The sequence below is a fragment of the Hemiscyllium ocellatum genome, chromosome 5, assembly GCF_020745735.1.
Source record: "Hemiscyllium ocellatum isolate sHemOce1 chromosome 5, sHemOce1.pat.X.cur, whole genome shotgun sequence".
Taxonomy (NCBI): Eukaryota; Metazoa; Chordata; class Chondrichthyes; order Orectolobiformes; family Hemiscylliidae; genus Hemiscyllium; species Hemiscyllium ocellatum.
In genome coordinates this window covers 55,687,169-55,700,556 of record NC_083405.1, presented here as the reverse complement: position 1 = coordinate 55,700,556, position 13,388 = coordinate 55,687,169, and the positions used below count along the sequence as shown (strand labels likewise).

The following is a 13,388-nucleotide window of genomic DNA, read 5'->3' as shown; positions in this document are numbered from 1 at the left end:
CGCAGCACCCTCTTTGTTTCCACTTACTGTTGCCTCACAGAATCACATGGATGTTACGGCGCAGAGGGAGGCCATTCAACCTATCTTGCCTGCATTAGTTCTTCACGAAAGCAGCATTACCAAGTGCCAATGTCCTCATACCCTCGTAGATTAAAAGGGAGTAAAGACCACCTATCACTTTATGAGAATCGCTAGAGTGCTCACATCACCTAAAAAGGCAAATTGTTAAATATATTGCTTAAATTGTACCTCAAATGGAAATAGTTAATGAGTTACTGACATAGATAAGAGGCAGCTGAAAAATGTGCTGCTGGAAGAGCGAAGCAGGTCAGGCAGCATCCAAGGAGCAGGCGAATCGACGTTTCGGGCATAAGCCCTTCTTCAGGTTTATGCCCGAAACGTCGATTCTCCTGCTCCTTGGATGCTGCCTGACTTGCTGCGCTTTTCCAGCAACACATGTTTCCGCTCTGATCTCCAGCATTTGCAGTCCTCACTTTCTCCATAGATAAGAGGCATTCTATCTCGTGGCAAAAAAAAACTTGCAATGACAGATTATTAGTAAGAAAATAGCTGGACTTGTTATTCAGCACAATAACAAATAGTCTTCCAAAAGGTACGGGAGTGAGCATTAATCTCCGCTCTACGTCTTTAATGTAATGTTGAATGATTTAACACGCAGGTGGAAATATTTTCCTCAAATGTGTTAAAATGCAAAATAGTCGAGAGTGTGGTGCTGGAAAAGCACAGTCGGTCAGGCAGCATATGCCCGAAACTCTCTTGCTCCTCGGATGCTGTCTGACCTGCTGTGCTTTTCCAGCACTACACTCTCGACTCTGATCTCCAGCATCTGCTGTCCTCACTTTTTTCCGAAAATGCAAAATTGCCGTGTTTGATAATTACAAGAATTCCTAATTAGACGCAATGTGATAAATACTCGTATTTGGGTGTATTATTAGCAGAACAAGGTTGAGGTTTTAAATTGTTTTGGTACAAAATGTACTAATATCGGTTCGACAGTTAATTTGTTCCATCAGAACTCTGGATTCATCGTGGTTAACTCTGTAAATTCTTAATCAAATTGATAATCTACTTCTGTTTGACGTATTCCACACATTTCAAGTTGTCTTTCAGCAATTCGACATGCATTAAAGTCATTCTAAACACCAGTGATGTGGCACTAGATTAAATTATACAGGGGCTGTACATTTTGCAATTTTTCCTAAGAAGTATAGGCAAACTGCTGTGTGGAAATCACTGTTTGAAGTTTAATTTTTTTTCTTTGCAGTTGCGGACTTCGTTTTGCTAAGCTTGGCACTTTTATTGGATGGGATTTAAGAAACTCCTTTAATTAGTTTATGAATAACTCAAAGTCCTATTCTTTCTCTTTTGTTTTACTCTTCTTCCTGAATTTAAATAAAGATAGCTGTTTAGTATTAAAAGTGGAAGAAAATTACATGTAATTACCTTTGACTGTAAAAACGCTGTAATCAGCGGGCTACAATAAAAATTACCCTAATTATAGTCGCTTTTATGATGGTCTAAGCCTTTTTCGTGAATAATACCGTAAATTGTACCAAATATCAGCTTTAAATTGGAAGGGACTGCAGCTGGAGGGTTTTGTTTAGTATTGATCGTGTTGGATTTTACATTAGATTTTCACAGCTCGAGAAAAGCAGTCAATATTGCCAGTGGAGTGGCGAGTCTATTAAATGAGATCAGAACTATGGCTGATAATAGAGCTCTGTAATTTACTTCCTTGGTTGTTCACTAGAACCAAAGAATGTTGGTAAGTAATGATGGTTTTTGTACGTACTGTTATTTATTGTCATTTTGAAATGGTGTGCATAACCTTTTTTTTCGGTCATTTGTGATCAGTGGATTAACGTTAGTAGCTCTCAGTTAGATGTGTACTGATTCATGGTAATAACTTTTCATTACATGTCGCAATTTTTAATGCTAACTTGTTCCTAGCTTATTCGATATCATCAATTTGCATTTTATGTTTTGAAACAAAGAAAATCTGCAGATTTGATTGCGTGAATTCATAACGTTATCTCGAGGCTTGTATTTACTCATTGCTGCTTCTGTTGTAAAAGATTTTACGATTGTTCCAGTGGTCTTATTTTATACTAGATTATTTGCATATAAAACCATGGCAAGAAAATGCCAAACATACCTTTGAAATCATTTCTCTGGATTTTGGAAAAATTAGCATAGGAACACTTTCGATATTAGCTTAGCACTTGAGAGACGGAATCTGACATTCCCACCACTCTCACACACACCCATTCGAAAGAAAAGTGCTAGCTTTACGGAGCGAGAGCGATAGTTAGCAACTAGTGTATCACTGAAACGAAATTCTTTGAAACAAGTGTAACTACAAGACACGTACGTTTGTGGTTTTATGATTTATTACTCAGTATGAAAGAGACTTAAAACATATAAACTATGTACAACTGAAAATTAAACAATATATACATACAAGTTGTAATTTTATAAGCTTCCAGTGCGTCTCAGCATCACCAAACCATGCTGCTTTAAAATCAGCATCAAATCTCCCATTTTGCATTCGTATTTGTGGTCGTTGGATATGCAGTGGCGACTCTTTTGTAATGTCTACAGTCACTGACCAGTTCTCCTTTTCCGCCTACTACCAGTTTGTTTTAACACAGCACTTAGCAACTGAAAATCGTTGCTAGATCTCCCATCCGAAATGGTCGCGGGGCACCTGGGCATTGCCAAACCATGGGCTCCCTCTTACCCCATTGTGTTCTGTCCATTGTGAGTTAATGGCCTTGGACTGTCACATCATTTGCCTTTGCACTGTCTCCTGGTGGGTCGTGGAGTACCAGGGGGAATAACCAGCCATATAATTGCTCGGAGCCATGTTTACACCTTTGGCCGAAGCTGAGATGTCCCACACTGGTGGCATAGCCGGAGAACGAGGGGAGAGAGCAGCCGATCCTGGCACAGAATCATTCTCGAGTGGATTCCCGCCCTGTTTCATCAATTTCTTGAACTTTGAGCGTTTGTTCTGGAACCAGATCTTCACCTACAATAACAATTTTTTAAAAAAAAGAAATTTATGGACTTTAAACGATGGTCAATTTCTTTGACTTGAGGTCACTAACACAGTCGGCATAGCTGACATTGAAAATATTGCAATAGTGGTGGTGGATGGTAATCAGAAACGTTATTTTTAGGAAATCTGTAAAAGCGTGGAAGTAGTATTCTAGAAAAGAAATTTGCATGCACTCTTTAGTTGTTTTCATTTCAATGTGGCCGAGGCATATTAAACCCACTTCCATGGGCTAAAACGTCTTTACTACTTCTCACTGATGAGGAAATTCTATCCTGGTCTGCCAAGTCATGATGTAGCAATAAAGATTTTTAACATTGCGCTTGTTTTCCCCACAGACTGATAAGTGCATAAAAATACACGAAAATAACCCAATCATTGACATTTGAAGTTTCCACAATGCGTGGAGACATACTTTCCCCCCAGTTTCCGTTATAATTAGGAAGAGAATATTCTGATACTCAGATATTACGTGTCATACAAGTTTCAAAATATTCACTTGCTTGAATATGTTAGAGTAAATAAACTGAGTTTTTTTTGGTGTGTACGCTTTCGGACTGATTAGGAAAACGAGAATATTCAAACCCCCTGAAATTTAATTAACGTTCAGAATAAAGGATTGGAAAGGCTCAGTTTCTGAACTTCAAAATTGAAAATCTCCTGAATTGGATATGAAAAACTCAGCAAAACAATAATGAACGCATATAATATGATATTGTATCGTAGAATTTTACTGTAGATTTAACTTCCAAACGTGTTAATTATCCTGATAATTCGAGACAACAGTCAACAATGGTATACTTAAATAATATTTTCAACATTGCGATGGTTTTAAAAATGATTATATAGATACTGCTTCTCAATCGTGTTTATACGTTTCCTATTTTATAAATATGATCGCTTTATAGAAATATGCCTTGATCATTTTATTGATCGCATGGAGTTCTTCATTTCCCTCATTTACAATCCAAAGTTAAGCAACACATCATAAATTATTTTCTTGTCTCATCTCTTCCCACGCCATTCCAACCCCCACACCGCCACCCACGCCCAAAAAAGGCGAAGATTGCTGGTGGTGAGGTAAAACAGGGTTTGACAAGTCGTTCAAAACAGACACGGGTAATCAAAGGTGTTGTATGAACTTGGATTATAAACTCTATGCACAAATATAGAATGCCTCGAATCATTTATTAAACCAAACCGATATAACGACATTGTTTTCTTATGTGCTCTTGGCAAGGTAAAAGAAAACCAAGGTAAAAATATTGAAGGAAAGGACAGTCACAATAAACGACAATAAACCAGACGCGGGGTAGAATAGCTATTGTTGAATTTTCATACCGTTTTGTACAATAATACCTGAAAATATCTCAGAAAGACCGACATCCTTAAACAAAAATCTTAGACTTTTTTTGCAATTTGGAAATTAAATCGGTCAACTCGTTTTATGACAATACGTTTGTGTTCTTGGCTCTCAATAGATAATCCTTATGTGTTACTTTGTCTTGATTTTGAAAGCATTCGTCAATCTATCGTCACAGACACTTTTAGGTGAGGACTGCTTTTGAAGCGACCATGAATTATTTGGAACAAGAATATTTTAATTGGCTCCCATCGAAAAGTAATCTTGTAACTGATATGGGTGAAGCATTGCTTAAAGCTGTTATAGAGAGGACGAAAGACTGGCCCAGAGTCAGTTAAGTCCTTAACAAACGGACAGCTCTATTCAGTTTCAGACCTCCCATTGTTCTGTATCACATCCGTGCTGGGATTTGGGCCGAAAATGAATCAAGGAAGCCTTGATAGCCAGCAAATATTGACGTAATTATTTATTTGCAGCAGGTTTATCCAAAGCTGTTTATCCAAATTTTAAACACATTTTACATATTTAACCGCCAAGCCTTGCTACGTTCATGTCTTCCGACCACTACCAGGCAAATTGAAAATTGCGCATCAAACCGCATGATCCCAAAGTGTTCAATGAGTGTGCTTGAAGCTTTTACATGTGTGGGACTTTTTTTTAAACTACACTCGTATTTCAAAGTGAATAGCTCTGAACTAAGTTCCGGAGTGGGATACAATAGATCTGGACCAAAACGTATGGTGCTTTTGTTAAAAAGAAGCATGCGTCTATTGTTAACAGCCCAAATTAGGAGAATCATCGAACTTCATAACAAGATTATCGTTAGCATGCCCAAACAGATTCTGGATAACTTGAGATTTTTAACCTTAAGAAAATAAATACTTTAACGTGCTGTAAGCTGCTACTCAATTGCAAACAGATTGTACATGTGGCCAACTTCTGCTGAACAGATTTATTTTATTGTGGTTTCGCTGAGGTTACCCCCAAAAGATCCAATTTTCTTGCAGTTCTCCGTTTTAAATATAGGGTTAAAATTGTCCTGAAACAAACATCTATTAGTCCGACAATTGTACTCCAAATGTCAGTCATCCACAAGGATTAGGTTTGAAACTATGTTATGTCTAATTATTCTCTCACAAAAAAAGTACCATGCTAAAGAAAAACAAAATAAAATGGTCATGTTCATCACAGAATTAAGGTCAAGCGGGACTCAATTGCATTCTTGAGAGCCTCGGTTTTGGTATAAACTGCAGCGCCAAATGAAAAAAAAAGTCTCAAATTGAAAGGAAGAAATTGATTGCAAGTTGAAGAATGAGATCAGACTGAGCATTTTATATTTCTGAACCATGTTTACCCAGCCTTTACAAACCACGTAACGTAATATATGTAGACCCTCGAGAATTTCAAAGTCGTCGTTACGCGCAATTTGACTTAAACAGTCACTAAATATAAACTTGAAAAGCGAGCAGGTCACAAAGAAGAGCGAACGCCAAAAGCTGATGTTCTTCCAGCTACCTGGTAAATCACCCTTTCCTGGGCACAGTACCTGTGTCTGTGTGAGCCCCAGCGACGCGGCCAGCTCAGCTCTCTCTGGTAAAGCCAGGTATTGAGTCTGCTGGAAACGATGATTTAACGCTTGCAGCTGCAGACTGGAATAAATAGTGCGAGGTTTGCGGATCTTTTTCCCTTTCCCATTAAAGCGGATCTCCCCATTTTCAATCACTGTTGTCTTTTGTTGTTCTGGAAAACAAACATATGGTACACCATGTCGACATTTACTGCGGCCCATTTCCCAGCACTGTTCTAAACCTGGTCAAAACAATGACTGCAGACGCTGGAAACCAGATTCTGGATTAGTGGTGCTGGAAGAGCACAGCAGTTCAGCTCCCTGGATGCTGCCTGAACTGCTGTGCTCTTCCAGCACCACTAATCCAGAAACTGTTCTAAAGCTATTCAAATGCTCATTCCCCTGGAAGTATTTTTTTATCTGTCTCGGAGATATTAAAGAGATATGTTCCTTAGTATTACAAACTCCTAAATAATCTGACCTGGTGAAAATAATCAACAGCGTTCTATTATCTCTCGCCCTTGGCTAGTTACAATGAGAAACATGCTGAGCACAACTGGTGACCCTGAAATAAGCATTTTAATAGTAAAATGTATTAGTTAATGAAACGTCAGTTGCTTGCAAATGCCTGTACATGGCACCACGTAATTGCCAGAGTCAACAGGGGTACACTGTTGTGGGGACAAGAAGTTATGTTGCATCAAACGAACAGTCAGGAATCGAAGTTCCGATTACTTATTGACATAATGTCTGCGCTCATTATCTCGCTGATCACTTCTACCTCTTTGTCAAAATAGTTACCAAATATATTCTAGACAGATATCTGTGCTGACAGACATCCTTACTGAAATATCCCAGACAAAAGGATCAAAGAGACAGCAGACTCGGCGAGTTTACATTATTAATCAGCACTTTCCATAGAGTTAAATTCAGAAGCAAAACAGAAATCGGTTACCGAACAGAAAAGAACAGGGGAAAGAAAGAGAAAGTATGACATAAAACATTTGAAGTATATTCCTTACACGGCTTAAGTAATCTGCCGTGTGAACTGTTCAGAATATCGCTGTTGGTTGCATCAGGAAGGCAAATGGAAAGGCCGATTGTGAATGACTCTGGGTCTGACCGAAGGAAGACTCACCTGTCTCGTCTAAACGTGTCTGGCTGCCAGTGGTGTTGCTGTGGTAGGACGGCAGGTAGGGACTATGATGAGAGTGACTCATGTAGGGATAAGGTAAAGACCTGTTGTAAGTGTTGGCGGCCGGATACGAGCTGTCGTGCTGGTGTGAGTGTCCTCCTGAGTGCAGGCAATGCACCGGGTAGTGACCGTGAGACATGACCGGAGAGCTCTGCTGGGATTGCTGGCCAAACTCCATGAAAGCAGATTTAGAGTCCGGGGCTTCCAAACCGTCAGCTATCGTAGTCATGGTCATTATAAAACTTCAACTGGGGGGAGCAAAACTCTTAAAGGCGAAATACTTGTCTTTTTCATGAAGAGGGTAAATCTTCCGAGCAGAAAGCGCGGGCGTGTTAACTCCTTTTTGTCAGTAAAAGGTTATTTTGTGCGTCCAAGTTGAATGGAGCAAGGATGGAGTTGAAGCAGTCTTTTAGTGGATTCTGCTAAAGTTAAGGCTCTGCTTTCAGACTTGATGCAGATGCTGTAGTGTGCTACAAGTCGAATGGTTTGTCTCCAAAGGGCAGCAGCTCCTGATTGGTCATCTCTTTGCTTCGTCATCCTTCTGCTACTTGGACTGGATTGAGTGGATCCAGTGAGCAGTGGGTTAACCCGGCTCACTTCAAACCAGGCCAAACAGCCCTTTGCAACAACGCTCATAATTGCTCTCCTTTCTCTTTACAAAGATGCAAAGGAATGATAATCCTCAAAAGGCACTGTTATTTCGATAGTACAGGGCTGTAGAGTGGGTTGAAAACCTGGTGCCTTAAGACTGATGTTTTAAACAGTTTAATTCTTAATAAAACCAAACGGCAAAAGGAACTTACAAATAACAATATAACTAGTCAGATGCATACATTTAGCTTGCGCATGCGGAATATCACAAGGACCTGATCGATGAAAATGTTAATTTCATCCGCGGGAAAATGAAGACGGTTAACTCGTCATAAAAGCGAATAAAGAGACGAAGAAATCAGTTCCAGGTCTTCCTTCCAATAAGGAGTCCCCCAGAGCTGTCAGTTAACTCATCTTGTTTAATTGAAATCACAAAGCGTTCTACTGCTTGAAAGATATACACATTATGAATGTGGTTGGCGATTTGGCAAATTTGAGTTAATGCATAAAGTGCTGATTTAAAGTATATGCATGCGCCTTACTAAGTGGGTTAGATTTAAATTATGAATGACTTCATTGTGTTATCAATATAATTAAATACGCAACCATGTGTTATATTTATTTTTGGATGATGTATGTAGAGATAATTATGGTCCTACTTAGAAATACATAAAACTTATCGTGATTATTTTCAAATTGCTGCAATGAATTTCCCCACAATTGTCTTGTAATGATTATGACCGCATTTGGAATAAAATAGTGGATATAGCATAAATTATCCTCTAATTATACGCTACTGTCGCATCAATTATCCTCTTATCAAAGTGGTTGTCTAACTGCAGCGTTTAGTTTCAATGCTTATCTCACTATAAAAAGAACTTTATAACTATTATTTACACGGCCCTTTAAATCTCAACTCACGGACGGCACTATTCTTTGCGTCCCACCATCAGCCGAGAGCGGAGATTCTGGGAAGATGTCCTTATGGATGAAATAAGTGAAGTCTATATTGCAACAGTAAATGTTTTATATTACTACATTCAGGTGACACAAAAATCAGATGGATTCTGAAGCAGTATATGCATCCACCTGACTGAAAAGGTAAGGCCGATTTATGTATTACTGGGGAGGAAAAATTAAACCTGTCAAAGCAATATTGATTTTACAGTGTCTCCCCTAACTGGAAGGACAAATTAATCAAAACAATAGTTCAGTGGTAAATGCAAGTGACCCCAATCTGTTCAAACAATGTCTTAATAGTGTGAAAGGTCTGGCCGTAATATTTTGTTGCATGTATTCAGCTTGGTCGATTGATCAGAATACAGTTTCGGGTTATCTTTTGAAACAATTTTAATGAGCGAGTGATTTTAACACGTTTTGTCTATTTGGGATCCTTTAAGGTTTCTATTATGCGCTGTGGGGTTTTTTTTTGCATTTTCGGAACAGCACCATTGTCTTTGAATAGATTTGCTGCTTTCTGCTTCTTTTTATTTCTGTTTTTCCAATAGCACCCGATAAGGAAATCTGACCACACAGTCAATTCGAATTCGACTTCTAGACTGTTTGTATTTTTCAGTCAGTTGAGGGGATCCTTTTCAATTCTGTAGGTTACTTATCAGTTTCAGATCAGTTTCGCAAAGAGAAGGGAACGTTGTTATGTGCCCAGCCGGTCACAGACAGACTTTCAGCGAGTCTGTGTTAATACAATAGCGACTGAAATAGTCCAGAAAAAGCGGGGTCGGGGAGGAACAAAGCAAAGCTGCAAATCTAAATAATGTAACGCTTTTCTATTATATTCCCGAATACCTCAGGAAGGTAAAAAAAAAACTGTTAAAACATGTTGTAAGGTGGAGAGCAGCAGACGTCCAGATAAACCTAGCAATGATATGCGATCCGTTATTCTGCTCAGCAAAACCCAGCAAAACAGGTCACTTGATAAATTGCGTAAAATCTGACCAAACTACTGACACAACATTTAACCGAAACAATACCCTGAACATTCTTAACTGGACAGCGTTCTATTATCATATTATTATGAATAATATTTTAAACGATTTATTTAAAAATCAAATGGTACACTTTTGCATCCAGTCATCAAATACCGTAGCATGGAAGGAGTAAGTGATTGTTCAGATTGATTTCGATCATGGGACCACACCTTGGATTGTAAGACAGAGCCTTTTTCAATGTGACCATTATTCCTGCACTCCATTATCGACAGCGATTTGTTCTTTCTGGTTTTTATTAAAGCTAGATATTGTTCGAAGGAGAATTTGTTGTATGATGCTACTTATCACACCAGAAGTTATATTTGTGACGATGGATGGGATTGGAGTAGCTCAGCACAGAGCGCGGCTGCATTTTGAAATCTGGCTGTTTGTTTCTCTGGCAGGTGTATTGACTAACCGCATCCCAACTAAACAGACTATTTAAAAAAAATCTTACTTGAATACATGGCTGCACACGTGGTTCAATCTGACGATGGATAAGACATGAAATGTTACCCTTAATGAATGTTACATGCAGAGTTGCAATTTACTTACCCATATTCCTTCATAATTCTATGAGTATGAATATGTACCCAAGTAACATGTGCCACTTGCACAGGTATTCAGCCCTGTGTGCCTGTGGATAGGTGCGTGGCACCCTTGTGCTTGGAAAGCTGCATGTAAACATTATATACAGCACATCAGCGAATCTTTAATCTGTTTGTTAGGGCTGTTATAACTAAACGGCCATTCGTAAATCCCAAATTAAACCGCGTTATCTCTCTGGACCTTAATTGATCTGTCAGGATTCAATTTCGCGTAAGCGCACCTCTCTAAAAAAACAAATAGGCATCACGGGCAACACCGTAATATGTGCGGCCTTTAACGCCTGGGGACCTAGGAGAAAGTGAGGACTGCAGATGCTGGAAATCAGAGCTTAAAAATGTGTTGCTGGAAAAGCGCAGCAGGTCAGGCAGCATCCAAGGAGCAGGAGAATCGACGATCCTGAAAAAAGGGCTTATGCCCGTAACGTCGATCCTCTACCTGGGGACCTACTCGATTTGATTGGAACTGGGTTGTATTGATGCTGGTAGACATTGTGCTGAATTATTATTGCTCCTTTGCCACTACATTCCCTTTAACTCAGTTTGAAAGCAAGATAAGCAAATTGAATGAAAATGAGATTAATGATCTCTCGACACTATACAAACCATTATATTCTTTATCGAAATGAAGGAAACGTATTATTTTTAACGCAAGGGCATCAAAGAAGAACGTGGTTTGAACTCTTTAACCTCTGGATCTAAATTAAATAGATGCAAATTTCATTTTTCAGAGGGAACATCTTCCAAACTGCACTGGATTGGTTTAAACCGTGCAGATTGGGTTGTCTACAAACCCTAGAAGTAAAAGAAAATGATTGCAACTGGCGGAGTGCGTAGATTGTTTTAAAACTGCACTGGGGATTTGTTTTTTTGGAAAGAAAACAAATCCGCAGATAAGATGACGAGGAACCTGAAGGGAATCTTTCATCACTTCATTGATGTAATACCGAGACAACAAACTGGACAACGGGCCTGAACACGAACCACTTGAATATAATCTGTTTATGGACAGATGGTTATTTTGTGGCGAGAGAAATATATATCAATTGCTTAACAACACGACCAAATAAATGTTTCAGGCGGTTTTGTGGCCGAACTACTACGTTTAACTGAAATAGATATACAATATAAGCATTTTTAGAAGACAGTTTATTAACGCAGTTAGGACTGCACTTAGCCAGCTCAAAATTATTTACATTTTGTCGTGACTAGGTAACTGACAGCACCAGCAATCACACTGCTTGGGTTGATGTTTAAGGGCATTGCGGAGAGAGCGCAGGATTTTCTATTTTGCTAATTACACTTGGATCGCTTCTTGGGTGTTGCAGACATGTAGGAGTCAATGGTTTCCGTACCGACAGTGTCGGAGAAATTGCAACTAAAATATTACATGAAGATTCTGAAATAGCACCATCATCAATTCGATTTGACATCAGGAGATTCAGCATACGCTCTGCCGCTTGATGTATCATATTCATAAATAAACTACCCATACCTCTATTCAATTTAATCCATAATGTAAACACATTGTAGTTATCATCAGAAGGGTATAACAGCACCTTTGTTACCATTGTCTTTTTTCCCACTACAATGTGTCAAAACACCATTCACTAAGTGCAATTCCTCCTTTTCTTAATCGAATAATTCTAAGTATACAAAAGTAGGTCTTGTTTATGGTTTAACACAAATAAGGTGGAAATTAAAACGGTCGTTTTCTTTTTATATAAAGCAAGACTAACATATTTAAAAGCATGGCCATCGAATATAAACGGGCGATTTGCAAATACCATCCTTTCCAGTGAACTTGCTTCAGAATTTATTCATTGGGGAGAATTACATTTGGCAGCACAATAACAATTGTAGGATTACGAATTGCGGATGCTAAACTATTCAGACAAAACAAACAAATAACAAAAATTGAACTCTTCCGCACATAGACGAAGATCCACCGGCCAAATTAAGTAACGCTTCTGTATACCAATAATTAAAGCGCAATTGTAAAACAATTATTGACAGGAAGCACGTTGCCACATCAAAAATAGGTTAGTTATTTGAAACAATAATTTTCATAGTTCTGGGCTGTTCAATATTTCACATGGAACGCGGGAGTCGCACGATGCGGTTATTATTTGAACCATTTTGAATACTGTAAAAGATTACAACTCTCGGGTTTCAGTGGATGATTTATTTGGGCTATTTGCTACATTTTTGAGGTTTGGAGCGAAGTTTAGCGGTCACAAACTTCAAATGATCTTTTTCAGTGTCAGCGGATAATGATTTTTACTGTTTGCAAAATATCGAGGAATCCAAAGACGGAGCTGGCAAACAGTGATCTCTCCCCTAGCCTCTCACCGGCACTGGTTTATCACTGCCGAGATAGTGGCTAAACAAGCGCAACATCTACTGTGGAAGCTACGTAATGATCCAATATATTCCTGTGAATTGATGAACCTTACTAACTGTGCCAAATTATTCCTCTTTGACGGTGGAATTTAATCTGAGAAAGTTAATGTATTCAATTGCATTGCAAAGAAACGTTTCGCGTCGTGTCTCTGTGTGCTTGAGGAAATCCAAACAAAAGACAATGCAGGATTCCTGATAAAGAACTTCAGATCAGTCCAAGCAAAAACTACTGAACGAATCAGAACTAACATATAATTGTCTACCTTCTAGATTTGCACAGGACATTACATTAGGAAGTGCTTCAAATATACTGTCCCCTCAGAACTGAACATTTATTTGGATTAATTTTTCAGTAACCGCAAAGGTCTTCCAGATTCATTCTGTTTATCTATTCTCATTTAAAGTACGCTGCTTACAATGGAGAATGCCAAGGATGAGATTGTAGCATTTTAGAAGTATGCTTTTGTGGCTTGCTTGTCAACAACTGGCCCAGTGATACCTCATTTTCAATGCTTGTTCTGTTAATTTCAGGTGAATTCAAACAATTTATAAACCGTCCAGCATCGACCACAGAGGTGTGTGTATTTGTGCATGAGT

General features: G+C 38.7%; 1 protein-coding gene across 1 annotated transcript; it reads right to left on the bottom strand.

Moving 5' to 3' along the window:
* Window positions 1-2,393: 2,393 nt before the first annotated feature.
* Window positions 2,394-7,668, bottom strand: dlx6a (distal-less homeobox 6a). Its single transcript, XM_060825451.1, has 3 exons — window positions 7,148-7,668; window positions 5,989-6,182; window positions 2,394-3,052 (listed from the first exon to the last, which is right to left on the bottom strand). Exons 1-3 carry the CDS (start codon window positions 7,437-7,439, stop codon window positions 2,804-2,806), a joined length of 735 nt encoding a protein of 244 aa, XP_060681434.1. The 5' UTR covers window positions 7,440-7,668; the 3' UTR covers window positions 2,394-2,803.
* Between the last annotated feature and the right edge of the window lie 5,720 nt (window positions 7,669-13,388).